At 34.0% G+C, this 26,672-nt stretch overlaps 2 protein-coding genes across 7 annotated transcripts; both read left to right on the top strand.

The window, feature by feature from the left end:
- Positions 1-10: 10 nt before the first annotated feature.
- On the top strand, positions 11-4,475 carry LOC109338210. The gene is made up of 3 exons (XM_019575391.1): positions 11-636; positions 1,299-1,571; positions 3,799-4,475. Exons 1-3 carry the CDS (start codon positions 82-84, stop codon positions 4,084-4,086), a joined length of 1,116 nt encoding a protein of 371 aa, XP_019430936.1. The 5' UTR covers positions 11-81; the 3' UTR covers positions 4,087-4,475.
- Positions 4,476-6,502: 2,027 nt separating this feature from the next.
- On the top strand, positions 6,503-12,062 carry LOC109338211 (probable inactive receptor kinase At5g58300). Of its 6 annotated transcripts, none has more exons than XM_019575395.1 (4): positions 6,503-6,936; positions 8,375-8,583; positions 9,680-10,827; positions 11,330-12,062. In XM_019575395.1, exons 2-4 carry the CDS (start codon positions 8,447-8,449, stop codon positions 11,944-11,946), a joined length of 1,902 nt encoding a protein of 633 aa, XP_019430940.1. In that variant the 5' UTR covers positions 6,503-6,936; positions 8,375-8,446; the 3' UTR covers positions 11,947-12,062. The 6 variants fall into 6 exon arrangements, with proteins under 6 accessions (XP_019430940.1, XP_019430941.1, XP_019430939.1 ...); XM_019575396.1 differs by having other exon boundaries at positions 8,366-8,583; XM_019575394.1 differs by lacking the exon at positions 6,503-6,936 and adding an exon at positions 6,971-8,075.
- The last annotated feature ends 14,610 nt before the right edge of the window (positions 12,063-26,672 follow it).

Raw genomic sequence — 26,672 nt, 5'->3', positions numbered from 1 at the left:
GCTGTAGGAACGGGCCCATATTCTAAGTTGGTCCTTCACTGACTCGGCACTCAGCAGCGTTGTAGTGAAAATCATATACAAATGTCAAGACCACTCTTCCAATCTCTGCTCCGGCGACACAACCACCACCACCACCTCCACCGCTTCTCCCACTCCCGATCCACCACACTTCGCGATCCATTCCCACTCCCACCCAAACCAAACCCCTCTCCTCCTTCTCATCACCCATTCTCAAATGGCACCTTTTCCCAATTCTCCCTCCCCAATTACTCCTCCGCCGCTAGATTTGTTCCCAAAAAATCCGGTGCCGGGAACACCACTTTTTCACGATTCATGTCCCTAAAGACGCCGTTCAATTCGGGCGGAAAATTTAATGCTGATTTTGCTAAGAAGGTGTTTGATAAACCTGCGGCTGCGGTTAGCTCAGCTTTTTCGCGTTATAGCACCGCGATTGGATTGCAAATTGAGGCGTTCTTTAAGAGGAATTACTTGTTTCTGTTTGGTGCTGTTGGAGTTTTGATATGTGGTATGTTGTGGAAGTTTATGTTTTGGATTGCAAACGCTTTCGTTGGTATTTCTGAAGGTTTGGCCAAGTATGGTTTCCTCGCCCTTTCAACCGCTATTGTTTCTTTTGCTGTAAGTTCTTTCATTCCTACATTATGACAATATGTAAAATCGGAATAGATGAAAGGGCGGCACAGTGCATGAAACTCTCGCCTAGTGGGTCTGGGGGCAGCCTTGCAAGTGAATAGGCTGTTTCCGAGATCTTGTGAATACATACATTGCAATTATAATTTAGTGTTTTTACCTGTATGGATCTAGTTTAAAATGGGGATTTAGGATCATGAGTTATTTAGTAGAGGACTGACACTAAATATTAGGAATGCTAGCATGTAGCCAGTATTAATTGCAAATTCACTCAGACTACTGTTTTTTCTTGACCTTCAGTTATATTGTTATATGGTTGATGGCTGTGCTGCTTGTCCTAGTTATCTATCCCGACTTTTTAATAGCGTGTTTGTTTTTGTGGTCAATGGCAGATCTTAAGTACAAAATTTAGGGAGCCACTAAATTTAATCAAAATTCATCAAGTAACAGTAAAATTTGTAAAGAAGCATGGATAACTATCACATTCCTTGTTATAAATAAGTCGAGCACATTCTGATAGGAAATTGCCAGAAATGTGCAATTTCCTTTCCCATTGTATGTGGATTACTGCTGGTGAAATCTCTCATCAATAAATCATGCTTTACATATGGATCACTGTCTAACTATTTTGTGTGTATTGCATCTTTAAGGGCTTGTATCTCCGTTCAAGATTCACAGTCAACCCTGATAAAGTTTATAGAATGGCCATGACGAAACTTAACACATCTGCTGGGATTCTTGAAGTTATGGGTGCCCCACTTTCAGGAACTGAATTAAGAGCCTATGTGATGTCTGGGGGTGGGTTTACATTAAAGAAGTTCAAACCCAGTATTAGGAGCCGACGATGTTTTCTCATTTTCCCCATAAGAGGTTCTGAGAGAAAGGGTCTAGTCAATGTTGAAGTCAAGAAAAAGAATGGCCAGGTAAATATCATCCAATCACTTCTTATAATTCTTTTGTCTAAATTTGACATGTATTGTATTGTTGTATCTCTTCTCTTATTCTGCCTCAAGTCTTAACATCTTTCAGCATCAAATACTACTAAATTAGTAGGCTGTTATCTTTGATACATTTTGTTGTTCCTTGTGAGATTTCTTAGCCCTGATATTATTTTGTTTGGAAAAAATCATATCTTGTGATTGGCAGCTCCACCTTCACCCATGTGATATGTCAATTGAAAATTATGTTCTTGAAATAACTACATTAGATTGTGTTCAGTCAATGAATGTCAGTGTGATAAGGGGAGAGAGCTTTTGGTTTTTTAATCTTGTGAAAGAGTTGAACAACGAAAACAGATGGCGAGTACCTGATCGCTTTATCCTAATTGTTTGGATCAGGAGTCAGGACAGTATGAGAGAAGAGTAGGAGAGAGTAGGAGGTGGATGACCATATAACACTTCAAATGGAGTAGTCTTCAAAGAAGTATGGTATTGCATGTTGTAACAATATTTAATCACAGAATCCCATTTTTCATGAAGAACAACAATCACCATAAAGCACGGCAAATACATCTCAATAGTGCGATAAGTCTTTTCTGTCTGGTCATCAGTTTGAGGGTTATAAGAGCTAGGGTCCATTGAACTTTGGACAATTCTTTCAAAAAACACTAGTAAAAGTTGCATCCTTATCGTGGGCAATGGACTCAAGGAACCCATGGAGTTTGAAAACATTGTGAAAGAAAACCTACCAATTGCGAGAGCTGATAAGGATATGATGAAGACAAGTGGGAGCATTTTGAAAAGTGATCCATGACGTCAAGTATATTCTTTTAGGAAGACTTAGGTAAACCTTCTACAAAAGCAAGTTAAATATTAGTCCAAACCTGACGAGGAACTGGCAAAGATTGTAGATACTGGCAGGTTGAGTGATCTACCTTATGGCGTCGATGAACAGGACAACTTCAGACAAATTCCATTATTATCCTTCATGCCATCCCAATAGAAATCAAGATGGAGTCAATTGAATGTCTTTCGTAACTCCTCACGAGAAGAGTTGTGAACAACTGCCACTAGGTCTTGAGGTCAGGCAGATTCTGAAGGAAGTTCACCATGATGAAACTGGTCCAGTTTCTGCTGCACTGCAGATGAGTATTGAGATCAGCCAGTCATAAACTCTGCTGTGGGAAAATGAAGGACATAAAGAGACAGTTGTTTCAGGAGCTTAGTCAGTGTCTTGAGAGAGCATTTGCAACTAAGTTGGATTTGCCCAAATGATACTCCACTGTATAATCCCAGACTCCCAGGCCATCAATTTGTTCAACCATTTTTTCTCTGGGAAGAGTGATAGTACATTGTTCTAGAAGAAACTTCAAGCTGTGATGGTCTGCCTGTACCACAAAGGGCGCATCAACAAGTAAGAACTCTAGTGGCACACAGCCTTGGCCAAGTCAATTTCCTTCTTCTAGTAAGACCAACTAAAGAAGGCAAGGGGCCTGTCACTTTAGTGAAGAACAACGCCTATTCCTGCATCGGAAGCATCACAACCAATCAGAGCCAGAACCATTGTGGTCATGACTAATTTAGTTGTTAAAAGCTTGCTCGGACGCCTGACCAGTTAAAGGAATTCGATATTAGTAAGGAAGTGAGTGGAGCAGCCAAAAGATTTTAACCCTGACAAATTTTCTATAATATCCAGTAAGCCCCAAGAAAGCACACAATTCTTTTAGTGAAGGACAAGACCAACTCACCATTTCAGATATCTTGCTAGCATCAGTCGAGACACCATGTTTTGCAATTATAGAACCTATATAGGAATATAGGATACCTAAGACTATCTAAACAAGCACTTGGATGCTTCAAATAAAAAAAAATGGGTATGCAGTAAAGAAGAACCATCTTTTATAAAGCTAAATACATACTGAAGACATTCTCTAGGAAATTTTATGTGCAAATAACGTGGGCAAAAGTCTCTGGAAAGTATGCAAAATCTGATGGGTTACTTTAGGTCTGGTCCTAGTATTGTTGATGCAATGTGTAAGTGTTTACTTTTGTGCCCTTCTCTTATCAGATATTAGCAAAGATATCTGGAGATTGATATTTTGTTTGTTTTATTTTCAACAAATCCCCATTCCCGCTTTCTATAAAATAATTTCCATAAGACCATAGCTTTGAGGCTTTCTCATTTAGCCTTTGCTATTATCTGCATATACAGTATGATATAAAGCTGTTGGCCGTTGATATTCCAATGGCTACTGGTCCAGACCAGCGTTTGTTTCTGATTGGGGATGAGCAAGAGTACAAGGTTGGTGGGGGCCTGATATCTGAGCTTAGAGAACCTGTAGTGAGAGCAATGGCTGCAACCAAAGAATTTGATGAGATTGATGAGATTGAGGAAGAGGAGGATGCTGAAAGAAAACGCCAGAAAGCTGAAACTGAACGTCAGGAGGCTGAAAGAAAGCACCGTGAAGAAATTGAAAAGATCGAAAATAGTGGAACCTAGTAATAGTCTTTCACGATGTTTTTCTTCTGATTTCTCCTCTTCTTGATTACAGGAATTGTTTTCTAGTTTAGAACACTTTATTTTTGTCTCGGTTTGGGTTTTCCCAAGGTTCAGAGCTCATTTGTACAATAATGGCCAAGTTTATCTTGACCGAAGCTGCGAAAACAAGCTGACAGGAACCAACATGTATCAAAATGGACTCACCATTTGTTGGTTTTGATGCCGCCTTGTCTTAATTACATTATCCTTGTCTGTGATATAGTTACTATGTGCCATTGCTGCATGTCCTTGTCAGGACCTAAAACTTGACCCCTGCCCTCTTCCTGTGGAAACTGGAAATTAAGTTGAAACTAGGTTGTTCCTCCAATTTTCAAATGATTCTCACTGTACCTAGTTGGTGCCACCCTTATAAGTTGCAGGTAATGCTGAATGATATATCCTCTTGAAATATTCTTTCAATAACTCTTAATACTGTTAAGACATAATTTTATTTGTATTGAATGAAAAATGTTGAAAGTAGATATATTGAATATTTTAAAAGCCTAGAAAAACATTTACAGCTTTCCTTATTTAATAGTTAGAAGGTCGGGGTAATTAGTTAAAAGGATATATAGAATTATCATGTTGAAATGTATTGCTATGGTTATCAATGAGAAAATTTAGGTGCTTCTGCAATCAGAGAAACAAGAATGAAAAATGTTTATGTGAATGTGAAGTTAATGTATTCAAAAGTGTTTAGGTTTTTATCAAACACCTAACTCTTCTTTAATTTCTTAATGCTACCCATATCTTATTATGTACTGCTTTAGTCATCGTATTAAAATTTAATTAAAGTGAGAAATCAGAGAATAATGAGTTATGTATGATAAAGATTAATACATTAAATGTTACAAAGTAAAGCCTTTCCTTCCTCTGGAAATGAAAGCACCTTACAATGTGAAGGTTCTTTTCTTGTTTGTTGACTTTCTCTTTCCATATTACATTTTGGGACATGGAAAATAAGTAAATGAAAGCATTGTTAGCACATGACAACACGCGTACATTGAATGCCATGGCCACTTTTTTAGGAGTAGGAGAATTAATAGAGCATTGCTTTCCACTATGTGTCTCCTTAAATATCATGTACACCCACACCCTTTCTAGAATAGAATTAAATGAACATGTGGACTCAAAATGGCTTATGATACTAATGTAGCACATGTTTCATAGCCATTTGTGAAAGTGACTACTAAGTTCATGATCTATAACTGAACTCACTTTTGAAGTTAGCTTAAAAAAATATCTTGGCTAAGGTTTTCCCAGCATGAGTTAATTTTTAAAATGAGCAAGTAATGATGTATCATTTATTGGTTTTGATAAAATGGATAGAGATCTCAATTCAGAATGATATAAGGGCATATATGTTTTGCTTATTTTATAGATAAACTCATCTTAATTGAGCTTCCTCCATATTTATACGTTCATTTCACCTGTGCACAGTTTTAACTACACAACTATAAGTTTACAACTAGTTCCATTTGAATATGTATACTTAAAATTTGAAGATGTATGAGGGATGAATGATATGTAAGAAGCATGATTTTTTTTACAAAAAGTATCATGTGCATTCACAAAACATGTGATCACTATTCACTGATATTTAATACATACAATGAACTACTGCACAATCATGTAGATTTCACTTTCATACTCATTAACCCACCTAGCTAATAATGATGACATTAACGAATGAAGAAGGGAGGTAGTATTTCAAATGGTTTATTTAACATCCGCTTTTATGTGTAACTCATTATCCTAAATAAGATTTGGTATCCCAAGTTTCAAATCATGTTCCATATCAATGAAAATATATCATTTTAATTAAATATTTTAAATATTTGTTGTTAGTGATGTTTTTATTTTATTATTATTGGGCAGAGACAAAATTTGAGACAATAGATCTTTGTTCCATTAATCACTTGACCCCATTATGTTCTTACAACTCTTTGGAAAATGAAAAGTATCAAAATAACTAGCCAATAAACTGCACTATATTCTGACAAGCTTACAAAAGTAGATGACCACATTGCTTTATAAATACTAGTAGATTAGATTATGGTCTTCTAAGATATGACACATGAGTAGATTCTAAAGTTAACTGTGAATACAAAACATGCAATTATGTTAACCATTTTCTTAATATTTAATCACTCCTTCACTAAAGTTTTCCAACTCATCATAACCATCATAGTCATACCCCTGCCTAAACAATTGTTGTTTTATTAAATGTAATAATCATATGGCAATTTATGTAAGCAAATCCTCATTTATGATCCTGTGCTCTTGGTACTTATTTTCATATGGTTATACCTACTCAACCCCATCAGTATTCCTTTTGTATTGGGCTATATTCAACTGTAATAGTTAGACATTAATGTAGCAGTACTATTTAGTTAGATAATAGATAAGCTTTGCTGGTTAACTACCTCAATTATTGCTGTCATTTTAGTTAAGTAGGAAACTAGGAAATTCTCTCTCACTTTTTCCTTGTGTGTGAATCTCTTGATGGCAAGAGAAGAAATCAAGTTAGATTCTTATTGTTACTGGTGAGAATGTAATGCTAAGTATCATGCCACCTACTCCAAAGGTGCTGAGTGAAAGTAAGTAACTTTTAGAGAAACTAATCCCTCCTCTTAAGTCCAAAGTTTCATGTGACACTAGTGCAGAATGATCAAGTCCTGTTTCATTTCATGGAAAAGGGAGGATAATGTACTTTATAAAACATGCATTATTTGTTTACCTTGATTATATCCAGTGATGGTTCACTCTATGATATTTTTTTGGTGTAAAGAAACTGAATTTCATACCAAGGTAATGTCTCTAGCTTTTATTGAATTTCAATTTGACTTGTTGTCACTAACTTAAACACTTTATTATAACATTATCCATGATTAAAGATTGGAAAGTAAAACAAACTTAGGAAGCTTGTCCATTTCTAGTCACCATAGCTGGTCTCTGATCCTGATCTCGATGAAGTTTTTATCCCTTTTCTTCATTATACAAACTCACATATATACAGGGCAGCCTAGTTTACGAGGATCTTACTTAGTAGGGTCTTAGGAGGGTAGATATACACACTCTTAACCTCACAAACAGAGAGACTGTTACCAGGATTTAAACCCATAACATCCAGGGCACAAGGCAAGCAACCTACCATTGTACCGAGACCCACCCTCCCTCATTGGAGAACTATTGGAGTATGATCTTCTATGCCTTCACTTCCTCCTCTTATGACTTTATTATTTTAATGTTATCTCTAAGTGGGAATATAATTGATACTTATTCTGTTTTGCTTGCTTTCACTAGAGGAATCAGCAATTTGTTTTCTTTGAAATGCTGATGATGTACTTGCTTTGAGTTTTTTAATGCAATACTTGAACCATATGCATCCTTTTAATTATCATTTGTTACAATACATGTCTAAATCTAGTTCCCCAAATTGTTTTCAGTACTTAGTACTTACAAGATGACCATTCTCCAGTATTCACTGACCAGATAATGTGGCACAAAATGAGAAATCAACACCAATGATTTCTGTTGATCTTTTTTAAATTAGGAGATTGCAGGCTACTTTTTTATGGTAAAGAATGCTTTTTCTTTATAATAATGCACAAAGGAGAATCTAACTTTAGCTTTTTTCTTGTTTAGCTCTTTTTTTCTTGGATTCCAATTATCAAAATGCTTCATTTTTCCTCTTCTCCCTTCTTGGCTGTTTCTGAAACATATAAGCACTGATTTGTGAGAGTTTGTTTCTTTATTCTCAGTGTAAAGTGCACTTTAGTCCTCCATTATTTAAAGTTCAAAGGCAAAGGCAAAGGCTTTGGCTTTTTACTTTTTCTTTTTAAATGGAAGAGTCAGTTTAACACTTCATGCATGGGAAGAATGAAATCCCTCAGCTTGTGCATCTGAAATAAGGAAGTTCCTTTCCCTACTTCAAAATCTTCTGAATGGTAAGCATGAAAATGAATGTCTCAATGTTATTTTTGTTTCCGATTGAAGCTAAAGTGATGTATTTTGCATCATTAGAAACTTTTTCATACTAAAAGTCAAAATTTTAGAGCAAGAAATTGGTTTAATTATTTCTCTAGCTACCCTTTCATCTTTTAAACCAATCAAAGTCATCACTTTTTTGTGATTTCTGCTTCACTCTCGGAATTGAAAATAGTTAATTTCAATGTTGATAACATGTTATACTTTCCTAGCTATATGACAAGCTAACATTTTACTTTAATTTCCAAAGCCAAAGTAGGAATTGATGAAGAAAAGTTAAGGTCGGAGCTCGGAAGTTGGAACTATCACTTGCCTTACCAAACGAGCACCAATGAAGTTGCAGTTCTCTATTGTCGCACTTGTTCGGCTAAGCTTCATACTATCCCACCTTGACTTGATTGTAGCTGACCTGAACTCTGACACACAAGCTCTCTTAGAGTTTGCTTCTAGTGTCCCACATGGCCCAAGGCTCAACTGGAATGACTCTTTTTCAATTTGCACCACATGGATTGGCGTGACTTGCAACTCGAATCGGACTCGTGTCATTGGCCTCCATCTTCCAGGAATTGGATTGACAGGTTCCATTCCAGAGAACAGCATAGGAAAACTTGATGCTCTCCGGGTCTTGAGCCTTCATTCCAATGGTCTTAGAGGAAAGATTCCTTCTAACATCCTCTCCATTCATTCACTCCAAGTTGCACACTTGCAACACAACAACTTCTCAGGTCTAATTCCTTCTTCTGTCTCACCTAAACTCATTGCATTGGATATTTCTTTCAACTCTTTCTCTGGTATTATCCCACCTGCACTTCAAAACCTGAGAAGACTCACTTGGTTGTATCTTCAAAACAATTCCATATCTGGACCTATATCTGATTTCAACCTTCCAAGGCTAAAATATTTGAATTTGAGCTATAACAACTTGAATGGATCAATTCCAATTTCCATCAAGACATTCCCTTATACTTCTTTTGTCGGGAACTCTCTCTTATGCGGTCCACCTCTCAATCATTGCTCTTTAATCTCCCCTTCTCCGGATTACCAGCCACTCTCTCCATCAACCACCCAAAATCAAGAACCTACCACTCATAAGAAAAAGTTCGGCCTAGCTCCTATACTTGCTCTAGTCATTGGAGGCATTGCCTTTATCTCTCTACTAGTTTTAGTGATCATAGTGTGCTGTTTTAAGGGGAAAAACAGAAAAGGCAGCAGCATACTGAAGGGAAAAGCCTCATCTTGTGCTGGGAAGACTGAGGTTTCAAAGAGTTTTGGAAGTGGTGTGCAAGAGGCTGAAAAGAACAAGTTGTTTTTCTTTGAAGGATGCTCTTATAGCTTTGACCTTGAGGATTTGCTAAAGGCTTCGGCTGAAGTTCTTGGAAAGGGGAGCTATGGAACGGCATATAAGGCTGTTTTGGAGGAAGGGACAACGGTGGTGGTTAAAAGGTTGAAAGAAGTTATGGTAGGAAAGAAGGAGTTTGAGCAGCAGATGGAGATTGTGGGGAGAATTGGATGCCACAGTAATGTCATGCCGCTTCGAGCTTTCTACTATTCCACATGGCCCAAGGCTCAACTGGAATGACTCTTTTTCAATTTGCACCACATGGATTGGCGTGACTTGCAACTCGAATCGGACTCGTGTCATTGGCCTCCATCTTCCAGGAATTGGATTGACAGGTTCCATTCCAGAGAACAGCATAGGAAAACTTGATGCTCTCCGGGTCTTGAGCCTTCATTCCAATGGTCTTAGAGGAAAGATTCCTTCTAACATCCTCTCCATTCATTCACTCCAAGTTGCACACTTGCAACACAACAACTTCTCAGGTCTAATTCCTTCTTCTGTCTCACCTAAACTCATTGCATTGGATATTTCTTTCAACTCTTTCTCTGGTATTATCCCACCTGCACTTCAAAACCTGAGAAGACTCACTTGGTTGTATCTTCAAAACAATTCCATATCTGGACCTATATCTGATTTCAACCTTCCAAGGCTAAAATATTTGAATTTGAGCTATAACAACTTGAATGGATCAATTCCAATTTCCATCAAGACATTCCCTTATACTTCTTTTGTCGGGAACTCTCTCTTATGCGGTCCACCTCTCAATCATTGCTCTTTAATCTCCCCTTCTCCGGATTACCAGCCACTCTCTCCATCAACCACCCAAAATCAAGAACCTACCACTCATAAGAAAAAGTTCGGCCTAGCTCCTATACTTGCTCTAGTCATTGGAGGCATTGCCTTTATCTCTCTACTAGTTTTAGTGATCATAGTGTGCTGTTTTAAGGGGAAAAACAGAAAAGGCAGCAGCATACTGAAGGGAAAAGCCTCATCTTGTGCTGGGAAGACTGAGGTTTCAAAGAGTTTTGGAAGTGGTGTGCAAGAGGCTGAAAAGAACAAGTTGTTTTTCTTTGAAGGATGCTCTTATAGCTTTGACCTTGAGGATTTGCTAAAGGCTTCGGCTGAAGTTCTTGGAAAGGGGAGCTATGGAACGGCATATAAGGCTGTTTTGGAGGAAGGGACAACGGTGGTGGTTAAAAGGTTGAAAGAAGTTATGGTAGGAAAGAAGGAGTTTGAGCAGCAGATGGAGATTGTGGGGAGAATTGGATGCCACAGTAATGTCATGCCGCTTCGAGCTTTCTACTATTCCAAAGATGAGAAGCTTCTAGTTTACAACTACATGCCAGGGGGAAGCTTGTTTTTCTTGTTGCATGGTATGTTCTACCTTGACCAATGGTTCAAAAACTTGTGTCATTGCTAATCTGTGCTAAGTTTTGTGCAAAAGTTGCATTTCATGCTTGCTACATCAGTCTCTGTGTTAATGAAATTGTGATAAGGTGTAATTCTTGGTTAGGCACTACCTATGGCACTTCATTTAGTATTAAAAGTTTGTGAGGCTGGTAAGAAGAATACACCTATCTCTAAAAAAAGCTTTTATACGTGTCAACTATTTTATGTGCTTAACTAAGATATAATGTAGTATGCAACTCCAACATAAAAAGTTTTCTATCATATGAAACTTATTCATAATCAATCATCAAATATAGCTAGGTTCCCATGGAACAACATTAGCATTATGTGTCTTGAGTTCAATGTCATTGATGATTCATGCTAGTAAGTGGATTCAACATTGCAACATTAAGGTCTTGATTCCTTTCTTGAAAGAACTCTTTATGATATTTTTGCCTTATACTTCAATTCCAAACAACAATATAGGAAACCGGGGTGCCGGAAGAACTCCACTAGATTGGGACTCAAGAGTGAAGATTTCACTTGGAGCTGCCAAGGGAATTGCTTTCCTTCACTCTCAAGGTGGTCCAAAATTCACACATGGAAACATCAAGTCCACCAATGTGCTCATAAACCAAGAACTTGAAGCATGCATCTCTGATGTTGGATTGGCTCCTGTAATGAACACATCACCAACTATCTCTAGAGCCAATGGCTATAGAGCCCCAGAAGTGACAGACTCCAAGAAAATCACCCAGAAATCTGATGTTTACAGCTTCGGCGTGTTGCTTCTCGAAATGCTGACAGGGAAGACACCACTAATGCATCCTGGACATGAGGATGTGGTTGATCTTCCAAGGTGGGTGAGGTCTGTTGTTAGAGAGGAATGGACAGCTGAAGTGTTTGATGAGGAGTTGCTTATAGGCCAGTATGTTGAAGAGGAAATGGTGCAGATGCTTCAGATTGCATTGGTTTGTGTTGCTATGGTGCCAGATATGAGGCCTAAAATGGACGAAGCTGTTAGAATTATTGAGGAAATTAAACATCATGAGTTAAAGAATAGGACATCAATTGAGTCTGAGTCAAATGTTCAAACACCATAACAGAAATTCAAGGCTGGGCTTTCTTGTTCAAATGTCCTCAAGAATAAAGTATATTTTCATCGTAAAATAGTGATGTTTCTTTTCTTCATGTTGGGCATAAAAGTTTTCATGCTTCATATTTATTATTACCTTTTGTAATTGGTGTTCAGTCAATGGAAATAATTCAAGTTTCAGTATACAGTCCAAACATCCCGTTAGAAACAACCTTTTTTTTCTTGATGTTGGGCTTGCATATTTTTGTTACTTTTTTCGGTACTACCAATGATATTCCTTACCTTTTCGGTGAGAAAATAATTAATTATTATTTTTTTAATTTAAAAATATTTTTTCAACCAATAAAAACTTGTGATACATGCAGTAATATAATTTGTGAAACATCATATATTATCCCCTCTCAACGATGTTTGGACAATTATGGATGACATTAATCATATTCCCCCTCTCAACAATGTTTGGACTACTGGGGGGTGACATTAATGATAATTATGTATTAAAAGTCCTTCGTAGTTGAAGTGGAAGTAAGACCAATGAATCTTGGTAGATGAACTATTGAGTACATTCAACGATGGTTATTCCAATGTCTTAGAATTATTCCTTCACTCTGGAGAACTTAGAATATTGGAGTAACACTTTTCAAGGTATTCTAAAAAAATATGATAACAGTTAATCATTGATTATGTCTTTAGGAAGAAGTTTTCCCCTTCACTATATAAATAAGTGAGAAAGAATAAGAGAGAAAGTGAGAGAAAATTTATATCCACTTAACAAGAAACTTGTATTACTAGTGAAATAGCATAGAGAGAGTTTGTATTTTTATCTTTTTTGGGTGACATTGATCCTCTCATTAAGAAATAATTAAATATTATAATCCTACTTTTTATAGTGAAAATATTTTCTGGACTAGGTCTTGTGGTTGTTTCCTTGTCATGTTTAGGAGATTTTTTCACGTTAAAATTTTTTGTATTATTTTTTTACTCTTCTCTATTTTTTATATCCACATGCCACTTCTACATGTCCATTTCACATCAAATAGAAGAGGGAAATTAATTCTAAAATTCCCATCGTTATCCTACTTAAGCATGTGATTAATGCTGAAGTGATGTACAAGTTCATATGTCATGGGTGAACATTGGCAAAATGAGTCGTATTTTAATGTCCGCCTACCAAACCAAGATAATGAATATTGTACCCTAATTAAACTTTCATTTAAATAAATTCCAATTATTATTTTTCAATTTAATTTCTAATTACTTTTTTTCACCAACATAACATACAATCTTCGATTCCTGAGAGCGACATTTGTTGGAGAGGCAGATAGGAACTCCGAAAACGATTAATTGTTTACCCAAAAAGGGGTAAGATGATATCATTGGTAGTATGAGAAAAAATTTATATACCCGTGGGTAGACCTCAAGACCCATTAGTGAAACCTGCCTAAAAACAAACATGTGCACATGGACAAAAAGGGGTAATAGCATCTTCATTACCAAACAATGTCTTTATTCTTATTTAATCTCATACATTATTTTATAATTTATTACAATTTCATATGAAATAAGAACAATATCTACATTTTTCCACAATAATAAACATCATTCTTATTCTTATTTAAGTCTCATAATCTACCATATTCTTAATCAAATATCTACATTTTTCGTTCTCTCCTTGTTCTTATTTAAGAACAAAATTTATCAAAATAAGAATATCAGAATATATTAAAAATGTTATTATTATTCTTATAAGAATAAGTTAAGAATAACCTAGTGGAGATGATGTAATCACCCTAACTTACACAACCTAGAAATAATGATCATTTGTCCCAAATAGACATTGTCCACATATTCATATCCAATAATATATCATCAAATATTAGTTTATGTTTTTTATAATTTTTTTCTCAATTAAATAACAAATTTTAATTGAATTAAGACATCATTAGAGACACCAATGAGGATAGGAGATTTTGATTCAATACTACGTGATATCAATGTTTGTGCAGTACAAATGGGCTGAGCTTAAATTTTAATTTTAAGAAAACAGCATACAAAAATTGAGGATAACAAAACCCACATTTTAATTAAGCTTTGAGTGTGAAGCGTCTAAAGAGATCTTACCAAGTTCAAGCCCAAACAAAATCAGTCACTAACACATCAAAAGAAAAAAAAGCAAATAAAAAAATGGAGCTTGTAGTTCCACTTTGAAACGTGAAATAGTAACACAAAAAGGTAGGAACAACAGGGAGGTTCTGCAGTTGTTTATTGTATAGGAGTTATACTGCGTGTTACGTGTTTACTGATGTTGTTATGGTTTGTGGTTACCGTATGACTATTTTATACGGCGTGCTTGCAATGGATTCATCTATTGTTCTTTTTTCCTCCTTAGCTTTGTCTTTTCATTCTGACTAAATATGTTTTTTATTTTTGTAAACGCGTTATATTACATAAAATGCTTAAATTATTATCATTGGCCCATTAGCTCAGTTGGTTAGAGCGTCGTCTAATAACGCGAAGGTCGCAGGTTCGAGACCTGCATGGGCCAAAATGTTTAATTTTTAGTTTTTTATGCATTGGCTTGCTCTTAAAGCTAAAAACTTTTGGTTTTTCACAATTAGCTTTTTTGCCTCCTATAAAATCCAAGTTCTTGTGTGGACCACTTACTCAAGAAATTATTTTTAATGGGTTAATTTTTTCTCCTGTCTTTGGTTCTCCACATGGATGATTGTTGGATGTATAATTCCTTTAAAAAAAAGTATACATTCTCGTAAAATATTTGGAGACTTGGAGTGAATAATTTTGTTCATAAAGTTTTTACATTCCGACAATCATTTGCTAGCATTGAAAAAACTTTCAATCACCTAATGTTGGTCGTATGAGATTTATAGTTTGATAAGAAGATGCATAATAAATTTTTAGTTTTTCCTGCATTGGACTTCCTCTTAGCTAAACCTATTTTCCGCAATTAGTTTTTTTCTCCTGAAAAAAATAAAACCTCTGGTAGTTTTATACCTGTCTATACTAAATATATGGATGTCACCATTATCCAACACATTCAGACTAATGTATTACTTATAACTATTTATTTATGAGTAAATTGCACCAGATATTTAACTTAACTGCACTAATCATTTGTCTGCATTTAAAGAACTTTCAATTACTTAGTCTTGGTCGAGAGATTTTTTTAGTTTGATAAGAAGATGCATGAGAGTAAGATATATCTTCCATAAAACATGAAAATGGAGGAAAAGGAGAGGAGGACAATTCGTCCAAAATTAAAATTTTGTGTGGAGAAATGCATTGATTAATTATTATTTTTTACCACCAAACGTATTATTGATAAGTAACTAATTCCTTTTTGGTATGTAATTGTCCTTCTAACAAATATCATTCATAAGAATTGAATTATTGACTTTCTGATCATATTAGCCATCTAGGAGGATCTTATATCATTAGAGCAACGAGTTAGGATCATCTCTATTAATATAGAGACAAATACTTCAAAAAAACAAATGAAATATAACTTTTAATAACACATTTATTCTTTTAATTATAATGAAATTACCCTTATTCACATTGCAATTGTCCTTGTTCTATACCAACGTCTTGATTTGGTAAAGAGATATTGCATGTTAAATGAAGATATTTGAATTGTAGCAAGGACCGCAACAACATCAAATGTTCCATCACATGAAGTATTCTGATTGACTTAAGACATGAAAAAAAATACCATTTAGAATAAGTAATCTCCTTTCGTAAGCAGAGGGACTAACAACAACAAAAAATATTTATTTTAATATGCTTCTTTTTGCTCAATAAAATGTTTAAAGTGATGTAAGGAATATATCGTTACTTTGTTGGATAATATTATTCTTCTAAATAAAATGTTTCACGTGATGGAACAGTTCTTGTTTTTTGCCAAGGTATATGGAATTATCAATTATGGATCTCTACTTGACTACTTAGTTGATAGCATTTGATTCCGGAATAAAATAAGATTAAATTTCAACGATACTCCCTTAGTTTTAATGAAATTATACAAACTATCTATCCATTTTTTACATATACAAAAAACTCAATTTATATAGATACATTATATTAACTACACCTACATGAGAAATAAGTGTGATATCTATTTACTATTTAACAAAATAAATTCCTACCACCTCATCAATTGCCACATGACATCTCATCCTTCACGCCACTTCATCAATTGTCACATGTTATCTCATCCTTCATTTTCCCCCTCCTAATGGCTCCATGGTAATTATATGTACATTCTCATACTATATTTGTTATCTCTTAACAATTATTGCATTTTTATGACTACTTAAATTGCATTTGAATTATTATTAGGTCTATGACTCTCTTTCTCTTCCAACATTCTTTTATCTCATCAATCTTCTTTTTCTCCAATTTCATTTCTCATATTTGTTATGTCTCTTCATTATCATATTTTTTTCTTCTCTTTCAATCATCATCTTTAGAGTGTATTTATTTATTTATTTTATAAATATGATCTATAATACATTTTTCATTGATTTTTTGGTTTATTTTGTAGATCTTTTCTTATTATATCATTGATTTTTTGTATAATTTCTCATTGATTTCCTTATTTTATAGACATGTTCTCACTAATTTCATTATTTTGTAGATATATTTTTCCAACAATTTTATCCTTTAGCGTCTGATAAGCAAAGTTATCTTCCTCAAGGAAGATCAAACATTCAAAACATATGGTATGTACCCAATCTCCATTGTATTATATATTCACTTACAATATTACAATTATTTGTCTATCTATTTTTGTTAATAATATATTTATGTCCTCATTGTTATCATTTTCTCTCTTTATTTATAGTTTGGTTCTCCCCAAAAACATTTCTGCAAATTAATTTTCTCTATATGCATCTCCTATCTTATTTATACACTTTTTTATTCAAACAATCATTATTTTATTTTTTTGTTTTGCATGTTTCAGAAAATGTTTCAGAAACACCTAGAGTGTATCATCCTCTAAAATAAGGCAAAGATCATGGTTAGTTATTGATACCTTCATTTTTGGCTTCATCGTTAGTTATTCACTCACTTATGAGTTTTGTATTTTATTTTCTCCATTCGAAGATTTTTAATATATATTGTTTAATTCACTCATTTTGGCTCAATATTTATGCTCTTGGAAATTTTACTTAAACATCATTACCTTATTTAATTGTTTGTTTAAAAATTTGTATTATTTGGATTGTCAATAACACAATATAATGTATTTGTTCTTTGTTTCTCGATTTTTAGCATTATTATATATGAAGAACAATACTATCAATAATTCAAAATGATTTACATTATTATTATTACACATTATTTTTATAATCTTAATACATAATATTAAACTTCCAAAAAGTTAACATGGTTAAATAATATTTTGCATAAATCATTTAATGTTTTGGCTATAAAAAAGTTAACTATCTACAATTCAAAATGATTTACATTATCTATACTATCTATACTATATATAAAGCTAAATGCTTCAAATAATAAACTTCCGAAAACTTAACATGGCTAAATTAACAATTGCCTAAAAAAGTTAACCTATAACGTGGTTAAATAATATTTTGCATAAATCATTTAATATTTTGGCTAATACATTAATTAACCACATATCTCACCTTAAATTAAACATTATCATAAACAAAAAAAAATATAATATAAAGTACACCGAACACAACAAATACATTCTAACTCAAAAAAATGAAATATATAAAAATTGAATATGTAGTATCACACAATATTCGCCGGCAGACACGAAGTGTCTGTACACACTAGTTATTATAATCTGAATACATAACGTGTTCAAAATATTAAATGCTTATTATCATTATAATCTGAAGTATTAAACTTCTCAAAAGTTATTGTGGTTAAATTAACAAGTGTTACCTAAAAAAATTAACTTGCATAATAATTGTATAGAAAAAAATTAACGTGCATAATAATTGTATAGGAAAAAATTAACGTTTTCAAAATATTAAATTCTTATAATGATAATGATAATTGCTAGCTTTTAAAATATTAACTTTTAATTTCCGCAATCTCCTTTTATCTCTCCCTCTCTTAGTTAGGGTTAGAGAAAAACAATATTGTATTATACTATGTTGTTCACAATTTGCTTTACTAGAAAGAAGATTTCTAAGAAACAATATGTAATATTAATTAAATTAAATTGAGAGATGTTAATCCATTTTCTTCCTTAGCCAACAGTAAGAGAATAATTTGATTTCAACTTTAATACCTAATTTTAAGGTGACCCACAAAATTAAAAATCTAACCAACCAAAAGCATGTTACCAATGAGGATATTATTAGCATTAATAGCAATGACTATAATTATCATAATAATTCTATTATCAATTCTTGTGGAAGCATGATCATACCATTAATGACACCATTATTGAAGGAAATGATCACTCTTCTTTCATCAATGTTATTTCAAATAACAAATTTCATTAAGACTATTTCATGTTTTTAAATTACTAAAGAATATATTATTAGGATTAATAGATTCAGAAGATTAAAAATCATAACTTTTTTTGAATATATATTAGTATAACATATGAGAATATAACGAATGAGAATTTTCAAAATATTTATTTACTATCATTATATTATTTAATTAAAAGATAACAATTGTAGATATATCCATGGAAAATATATGTATTTTAAGTAGGAATATATAAGAATAACAAATTAATTATTAGACTTTTTTTATTATTTTGATTAAAATTATCAGAAAAAAAAATATCCGTCAAATCCTAACTTAATGCATAGTTATAAAAACCGTACCGTACCGGCCGGTTCAACCGTAAAACCAGCCCCCTAACCGGTACGGTACAGGTGTTGAACCGACCAAGTATCAAAACCGGTCAAAACTGGTCAAAACCGGTGAACTGGTCGGTATTTTACTAAACCGGTTGGTTTATACACGTATATATATATTTTTTTTAAAAACTTAAAAACCCATTACAAGGTGACCTATCTTTCCAACTCTTCTTCAACACTTCAAGACACATGCTTCCAAAACATACTTAAATTATACATTTTGGTTCCTAACATTCGTGTGTAATCTCAGTGACATTTGTTAATCTTGAAGTACTGTCTGAAGATATGATTTGATACAAAAATATAATATTCATATAAGATAACTTTGACTCCTTGATGTTAAATGTTAAAACTCTAAATTTATTTGTTTTATAGAGTGAGTTGTGAAGTTATGTCATTTATTTATATTTGTTTTATTTGTGGTCGTTAAGTGATACTTTTGAATTGATATATGTTTTTGAATTTAGACTTTGAATTTGTTAAAGACTTAAAGTTGTTTATTTATGTGAATTTTGAGTAGATTATAAATATGGATTATAAATTTGAGTATCTACCTATTTGGAATTTTTTTGTTATAGGTTTATATATATATAAATATATGTAGGTATGTCCGGTATAACCGACATGCGGTTTAATTACTGAACCACTGGTTGAACCACTGTACGACTATACCAGTACCCTGACCGGTTTGATAACCGGTACGGTCTTAACAACATTGACTTAATGTGTTTTTAATTTATGAGTTATTTTCATACAATGATTATTAGCTAAAACATAATCAAATAAATAACATTTAATTATACAATATTTGAATGCTAAAAATATATTCAAATATTTATACACAATGAACATTAATCTAAAATAAAACATAAGCATTTAAGAGATATGCTAAAAAATCCTTATGACTTTATATGATACTTATAAATGTAATCACAAAAATATGATGTAAAAATAAGTCCTTATATTTATAATTTTATATAGAGAATATAGAAGTGAGATATTATCCAATACAATTTGAATTTTATTTATTGAGTTATTTTAGAATCAAATATTTTCTATAATCACACTTTCAACAAATAAATGCTTATACAAACGCATTTATAATTGTTAATATTCTACATATACACTCAAAAATCAATGTTAATATTGCAACTATATGAATGGAAAAAATATAATGGTTCAATACATGATTTATTGATATTATAAAATATATGTATATTATATTTGCATTATGCATAAACAAAGAAGCGACCCGTGCAAGTGCACGCGTATAATGCTAGTTTTAAATAAAATATGATTGTGTAATTAAGACAAATCTAAATATACTATATTAGTTAATGCGTTTTCATTATTTTTTATTTGTTACAATGTAGTATAAGAGTGATTTAAACAATATCTTCTTAGAATTATTGATACATTTTGTACAAAAAATAATGAAAATGTATTTACTAGTATACTATTTGAATTTGTCTACATAATATAACATATATTTTTTAACTTAATTACACTTATCATCATTTTTATTTAAAATAGCACACTTATTTCTCATGGAGAGGTAGTCAATATAATATATGTATATAAATTAAGGTTTTTTGTATAATGTAAAAATGGATGAGTAGTTTGTATAATTTCATAAAAACTCAAAGTGTGTTAGTATAATTTACTCATAAAATAATATGAGGAACAAATAAGATGTTTTGGGAATGGATACTCTTTAGTACAGTAGAGTCTAGTGATTTAAGCTAACTTTTAATAAAAATATCAAAATTTAAAATGTACTAGATTTCCCAGTACTAATTTATTCATTCATGATGTGTTGTGTTGACAATTATTGATTTAAGTAAAAGTACCTTAAAAAAACTAAATAAAAGTAATATATACGCTTGGTAATATGTTCTATTTTTTTATTTATCGTAAGTCTTATTCCATTTTTAAAAAAACCTTTGCCTATGAGGAAAAGCATAACAAAATACACATATTCTCTTTGATTAGATTCTCAAAGTGATACAGATTCTCTGTAAGATCTAGGCATAGTGAATTCCAATGCTAGTGCTATAATCTCCTATACTGACTCACTTGGTGTTTGTTATTTTTTATAATTATTTTATGGAACCAAATAACTGCACAATGTACACCTTATGGTTTCATGTATTTATATTGGGTTTACGTTCATAATAACATATGACAGTTAACGCTCAAGAATTTGTACAAAATCCTAACTCAAAGACTCTGCATAATATTAGGTATTTATTAAAAAAGTATTTCCATACAATGACATTCTATCTATTTATTTTGTTAGGGAAGAAGATGAAGTTTGGAAATAAAGAACAGAAGAAGAATGTGTGTGAAAACGAAGAAAAGAAGATGCTGAATGAGACTTGCTATTCTTGGAAAGTATTAGTTGGTAATTAACTACCAACTAACTATGTGAATTGCTATATATAGAGTTAGTTATACAAAAGGCCCAAATACAACAAAAAGCCCACTAACTCCTACTAGCTTATTGAATTACATTTTTCTACACTCCTCCTTAATTCAAGCTAGTTAAGCTAGCAATTCCTAGTTTTCTTCTTTGGCCTTCGAAAGCTTCCTTTTTCAATGCTTTAGTTAGAGCATCAGCAAGTTGCTGCTCTGTTTTGCAGTGTTCTAGCTTCAGATTCCCTTTGTCTACTTGATCTCTTAGGAAGTGAAACTTGGTTTCTATATGCTTACTTCTCCCATGAGCTATGAGATTCTTGGCTAAGTTGATTGCTTATTTGTTGTCTACATAGAGTAGCATTATTCTGCAGAGTGCATTCCTAGTTCTTTGAGCAGGGAGAGTAACCATAGAGCTTGACACCCTCCCAAGCAGGCTGCAACGTACTCTGCTTCACATGATGAAAGAGCTACAACTTCTTGCTTCTTAGAGCTCCAACTAACATGGGCTTCATCAAGCTTGAACACATAACCAGTTGTGCTTTTTCTGTCATCCTTGTCACCGCACCAATCAGCATCTGTGTATCCAACCATGGTTGCTTTCCTTCTGTTGTTCTTGCTTGGAAAGAGTAATCCATAGTCTAAGCTCCCCTTCAGGTATCTAAGTACTCGTTTTGCTGCCATTATATGTGAGTGCTTAGGGTTGTCCATGTACCTGCTAACCACTCCAACTCCATAAGTAATGTCTGGTCTTGAGTTACATATGTATCTCAATGACCCTATCATTTGTCTGTAGAATGTAGAGTCCACTTCTTCATCTCCCTCCTTGTCTCTGCTCAGGGAATTTCTAGCCTCAACTAGTGTGGATGATAGATTACAATCACTCATGTTGAACCTGCTAAGTGCATCAGATGTGTATCTCTTCTGGTGCATTAGTACTCCTTTGGTTGTCCTCACAAACTCGATTCCTAGGAAGTATGAGAGCCCCCCTAGGTCAGACATTTCAAACTCTTGCTTCAGTTTCCTCTTTATATCTTCTACTTATTCAAGGTTTCCTCTAGTTATCAAGAGGTCATCTACATACAAACATATTATCATTGTTGCTTCAGTATGTGTGCCTTTGGTGTAGATTCCATGCTCACTGGTGCACCTGGTGAGTCCTTGCTTAACAAGAAAGCTATCAATTTGCTTGTTCCATACTCTAGGTGCCTGTTTTAGCCCATAGAGTGCTTTGTGTAGTTTGTATACCTTGTGTTCATGACTTGGTACCTCAAAGCCTAGAGGTTGTGATACAAAGACCTCTTTGTCAAGTGGACCATTCAGAAAAGCAGATTTCACATCCATCTGGCATAGAATCTAGTCCCTTGAGCATGCTATTGCTATGACTAGCCTCACTGTCTCCATTCTTGCCACGGGTGCAAACACTTCATCAAAATCTATCCCTGGTTTTTGCAAGAAGCCTTTTGCTACTAATCTGGCTTTATACTTGGCCATTGTTCCATCTGGTTTCAACTTCACCTTGTACACCCATTTTACTGAGATGACTTTCTTTCCTTCTGGTAGGTTTGTGAGTTCCCATGTTCCATTCTTCTCAATGGAGTTGATTTCTTCCTTCATGGCCTCAACCCAGCATTCCTTTCTGATTGCTTGTTCAAATGTTATGGGTTCCATTTCTGCCAATAGGGCCATGTGGACAAGGTCACCTTCTGAAGTGATTGATGTATCTGAGAATACCTCATAGTCTCTCAACCTAGTTGGCCTTTGTCTTTGTCTCTGAGGTCTTTCAGTGATAGGTGAAGTGCCTTTATTCCTTGGAGTCTCTTGAGGTGTTCTGTTGATAAACTCAATATCAATCTGACTTGCCTTGTGTGAGCTTTCCTGATTTGAATTCCATTCCCAAGCTTTAGTTTCATCAAAATTGATGTCTCTGCTGTAGTGTATGGAATCAGTTAAGGGATTGTAGAGTTTGTATGCCCCTGTTGAATGATATCCTAGGAAGATTAGCTTTTCTCCTTTGTCATCCAGCTTCTGTCTCTTGATATCTGGTATGTGTCTATAGCATATTGATCCAAATATCCTGAAATGCTTCACACTTGGCTTGAATCCTGACCATGCCTCTTCTGGTGTCATACCTTTCAACCTTTTTGTAGGACTCCTATTGGCAATGTAAGCTGCAGTGGCTACAGCTTCCCCCCAAAATTTCGTGGGAAGTTCTTTAGTTTTCATCATGCTCCTTACCATGTTTAGGATAATTCTGTTAACCCTCTCTGCTGTTCCATTGTGTTGAGGAGTGTATGGTGAGATGATCTCATGAGTGATGTCTTCTTTTTCACAGAAAGCATGAAACTCATTGGATATGTACTCTTCTCCACCATCACTTCTCAGAAGCTTAAATTGGTTCCCACATTGCTTTTCAACCATTGTTTTGAAACTCATAAACCTGTTCAAGACTTCACTCTTATTCTTTAGTAGGTAAATCCATAACTTTCTGGTGTGATCATCTTTAAAGGTCAGGAAGTATTTGTTTCCCCCTAATGATTGCACTTCCAGAGGGCCACACACATCAGTGTGAACTACTTCTAGTGGTCTTGAGGTTCTTGATTGCACTTGTGAGCTGAAAGAATTCCTGGTTTGTTTGCTTGTGAGACAGTCTTCACATGTTTCAGTTGGTATGTAGATGTTAGAAAGTCCACTCACCATTCCATCCTTACTCATCAATTCTAGACTTCTGAATTTGATGTGCCCAAACCTTTTGTGCCAAATCCATGTTTCATCTAAAACCTTTTGTGCCAAATCCATGTCTCATCTGCTATGGACTCTAGACATTCATGATCCTCCAGCTGAATTCCAATCTTGAAAGTTCTGTTGGTTGATAGTGGAGCCTTCAAGATTAGAGTTCTGTTTTTATTGAAGATTTTCAGCATTCTATCTTCCATCCTCATATTATATCCCTTCTCAAGCAATTGACCAAGGCTTATGAGGTTATTTTTCATCTTGGGCGCATACAAGACATTTGATATGTATGATGCAGTGCCATCTTTCTTCTTAATTCTTATTTTTCCAATTACCTCTGCAATGATGAAGCTATTATCTGCAAACTTCACTTTAGTCTTCACAAAATCATCAAGAGTCAAGAACCACTCTTTGTGCCCTGTCATGTGGTTTGAGCATCCAGTGTCCAGGTACCAATTATCTGTAGGTAGTTGTTGATCATTTTTCACAGTGATCATCAACAATGCTTCATCTAAGTCACTTCCTTCTAAGCCTGTGATTTCCTTTTCTGCCATCAGTAGAACTTCTTCATCAGAATCCTCATCTTTGGCTAATTTGGCTTCAACATCTTTGCATATCCTCTTGAGTTTGCATTCTGATGCAAAGTGTCCCCAATTCCTACAATTGAAACACTGAATGTTGCTCTTATATTTATCCTTCTTGCCATTGTTAGGCTTCTTGGTGTATTTTCTTTCAAGTTCAGAAGAATCAGTCTTGGTGAGTCCCTAGCTATATTGATTAGAGCTTTCACCCTCTTGTCTCTTATCACTCTGCCATCTTCTACCATCTCTTCTTGGTTTGTTATTGTGTCATGAGTTTCTCTTCTGAAATTGAACACTGAGTGCTTGTTGTGATTGCCTGTCATTCATTCTTTCTAGAAATCTCTTTTCATGAGCCTCCAAAGAACCTTGCAACTCATCAATCTTGAAATGTTCAAGATCCTTTGATTCTTCAATTGCTACAACTACATGATCAAATTTAGCCGAGAGTGTTCTAAGGATTTTTTCAACTATACCTTGCTTAGAAATCTGCTCACCACAACTCCTCATTTGGTTGATTAAGCCTCAAATTCTTGTAAAATACTCAGATACTCTCTCTTGCTCCTCCATCTGAAGCAATTCATATTGCCTTCTCATCATCTGCAACCTAACCTTCTTCACTTTCCTTCCACCCGCATAACACTTCTCCAGAATATCCCAAGCTTCCTTAGAGGATGATGCAGCTGAGATTTTCTCGAAGTTTGAGTGATCTACACACTGGTGTATCAGGAAGATTGCTTTGCAATCCTTTTTCTTAGCCTCTCTGTACTCTAATCTGCCATCTTCGGTTTGATTCTCCTCATCAATTGATTGAACCCCACCTTGAACTACTTCAAGGCATTCCTGAAAACCGAAAATTGCCTTCATCTGTATGCTCCAATGATCATAGTTCTTCCCATCGAGTATAGGAAGATTCATTGCGAATCCATTCGAGGTCGTCATTTCTCCCTTGGAATTTTGTTTCCACCCTTGCAGGAATGGTCCTCAACCGTGAGCTTCACTCCTTGAGGCTTCCCATGTCGTTCTTGACACCACCGCTGGTTGTTGAATCATTTCTAGCTCTGATACCACTGTTAGAGAAGAAGATGAAGTTTGGAAATAAAGAACAGAAGAAGAATGTGTGTGAAAACGAAGAAAAGAATATGATGAATGAGACTTGCTATTCTTGGAAAGTATTAGTTGGTAATTAACTACCAACTAACTATGTGAATTGCTATATATAGAGTTAGTTATACAAAAGGCCCAAATACAACAAAAAGCCCACTAACTCCTACTAGCTTATTGAATTACATTTTTCTACATATTTAACCCTTGACGATGATTAAACCTAACCCAACTTTAAAAGCTAGCTTATAGATAGAATTTACCGGAGTACTATAAAGATTGGTTTGACCATATTCTTATGTGACATATGATTTATCTTAACACTCAAACACACATGATTGAACATCCAGAACTTGAAGCACATCTATGGGGTACTTCATGTGGAGGATAAGATTCTCGAAGTCGGCTCACGTGTTCTAAGAAATTATGTCTTTTTTTTGTCTCTATCCAATCAAATTAAATCAACTAACATAATTCTACTTTTAAATTTTTTTATTTAATTGAATGACATATTGTTATTGATAGAGACACCATTCCGAGACCAAAGATCTTCATTCAAGATTCTGATACTATATTAGAATAACTAGACCTAACATAATATCAAAAACTAACTCATATGGCGAAAGTTGTCTAAAACTAAGTATTGATTCAGTCATATTCTCATCACTTATCTTAATTAATAATCTAAAACCACCATCTAGTACGTACAGCAGTAAGATTGCATAACCCACAATTTTGTTAGTGCACATCACAACTTAGAAGTGTAGGGTTCAAATTGATATAACCTCTCTAGTTGAAGGAGTAAAGCTACTTATATACTATTAAGGATAAATACTCAAACCCCATTATTAAGCATAAATACTCTCTTAACTCAAGCTACTATTGTAAAACAACTTTTCTTCTTAACCCCATACACAGTGGTATTTAGAGTTTGTGCAAATATGGGAAGAAAATGATTATCTCTTTTATAATATAAATTAACAAAACGAAGAGAAATAATAAGATCTTCCGATTTAGATTTTATTCTAAGC

The sequence above is a fragment of the Lupinus angustifolius genome, unplaced genomic scaffold (assembly GCF_001865875.1).
Source record: "Lupinus angustifolius cultivar Tanjil unplaced genomic scaffold, LupAngTanjil_v1.0 Scaffold_19_64, whole genome shotgun sequence".
Taxonomy (NCBI): domain Eukaryota; kingdom Viridiplantae; phylum Streptophyta; class Magnoliopsida; order Fabales; family Fabaceae; genus Lupinus; species Lupinus angustifolius.
This window is presented reverse-complemented; position numbering and strand designations above follow the sequence as displayed.

Excerpts from the sequence above, each read along its gene's own strand:
- LOC109338210 (XM_019575391.1), top strand. The coding sequence starts at position 82 with ATGTCAAGACCACTCTTCCAATCTCTGCTCCGGCGACACAACCACCAC. Across the intron at positions 637-1,298 it reads CCGCTATTGTTTCTTTTGCT|GGCTTGTATCTCCGTTCAAG; the intron begins GTAAGTTCTTTC and ends TGCATCTTTAAG. Across the intron at positions 1,572-3,798 it reads TCAAGAAAAAGAATGGCCAG|TATGATATAAAGCTGTTGGC; the intron begins GTAAATATCATC and ends CTGCATATACAG.
- LOC109338211 (XM_019575395.1), top strand. The coding sequence starts at position 8,447 with ATGAAGTTGCAGTTCTCTATTGTCGCACTTGTTCGGCTAAGCTTCATA. Across the intron at positions 8,584-9,679 it reads AGTGTCCCACATGGCCCAAG|GCTCAACTGGAATGACTCTT; the intron begins GCTCAACTGGAA and ends ACATGGCCCAAG. Across the intron at positions 10,828-11,329 it reads CTTGTTTTTCTTGTTGCATG|GAAACCGGGGTGCCGGAAGA; the intron begins GTATGTTCTACC and ends ACAACAATATAG.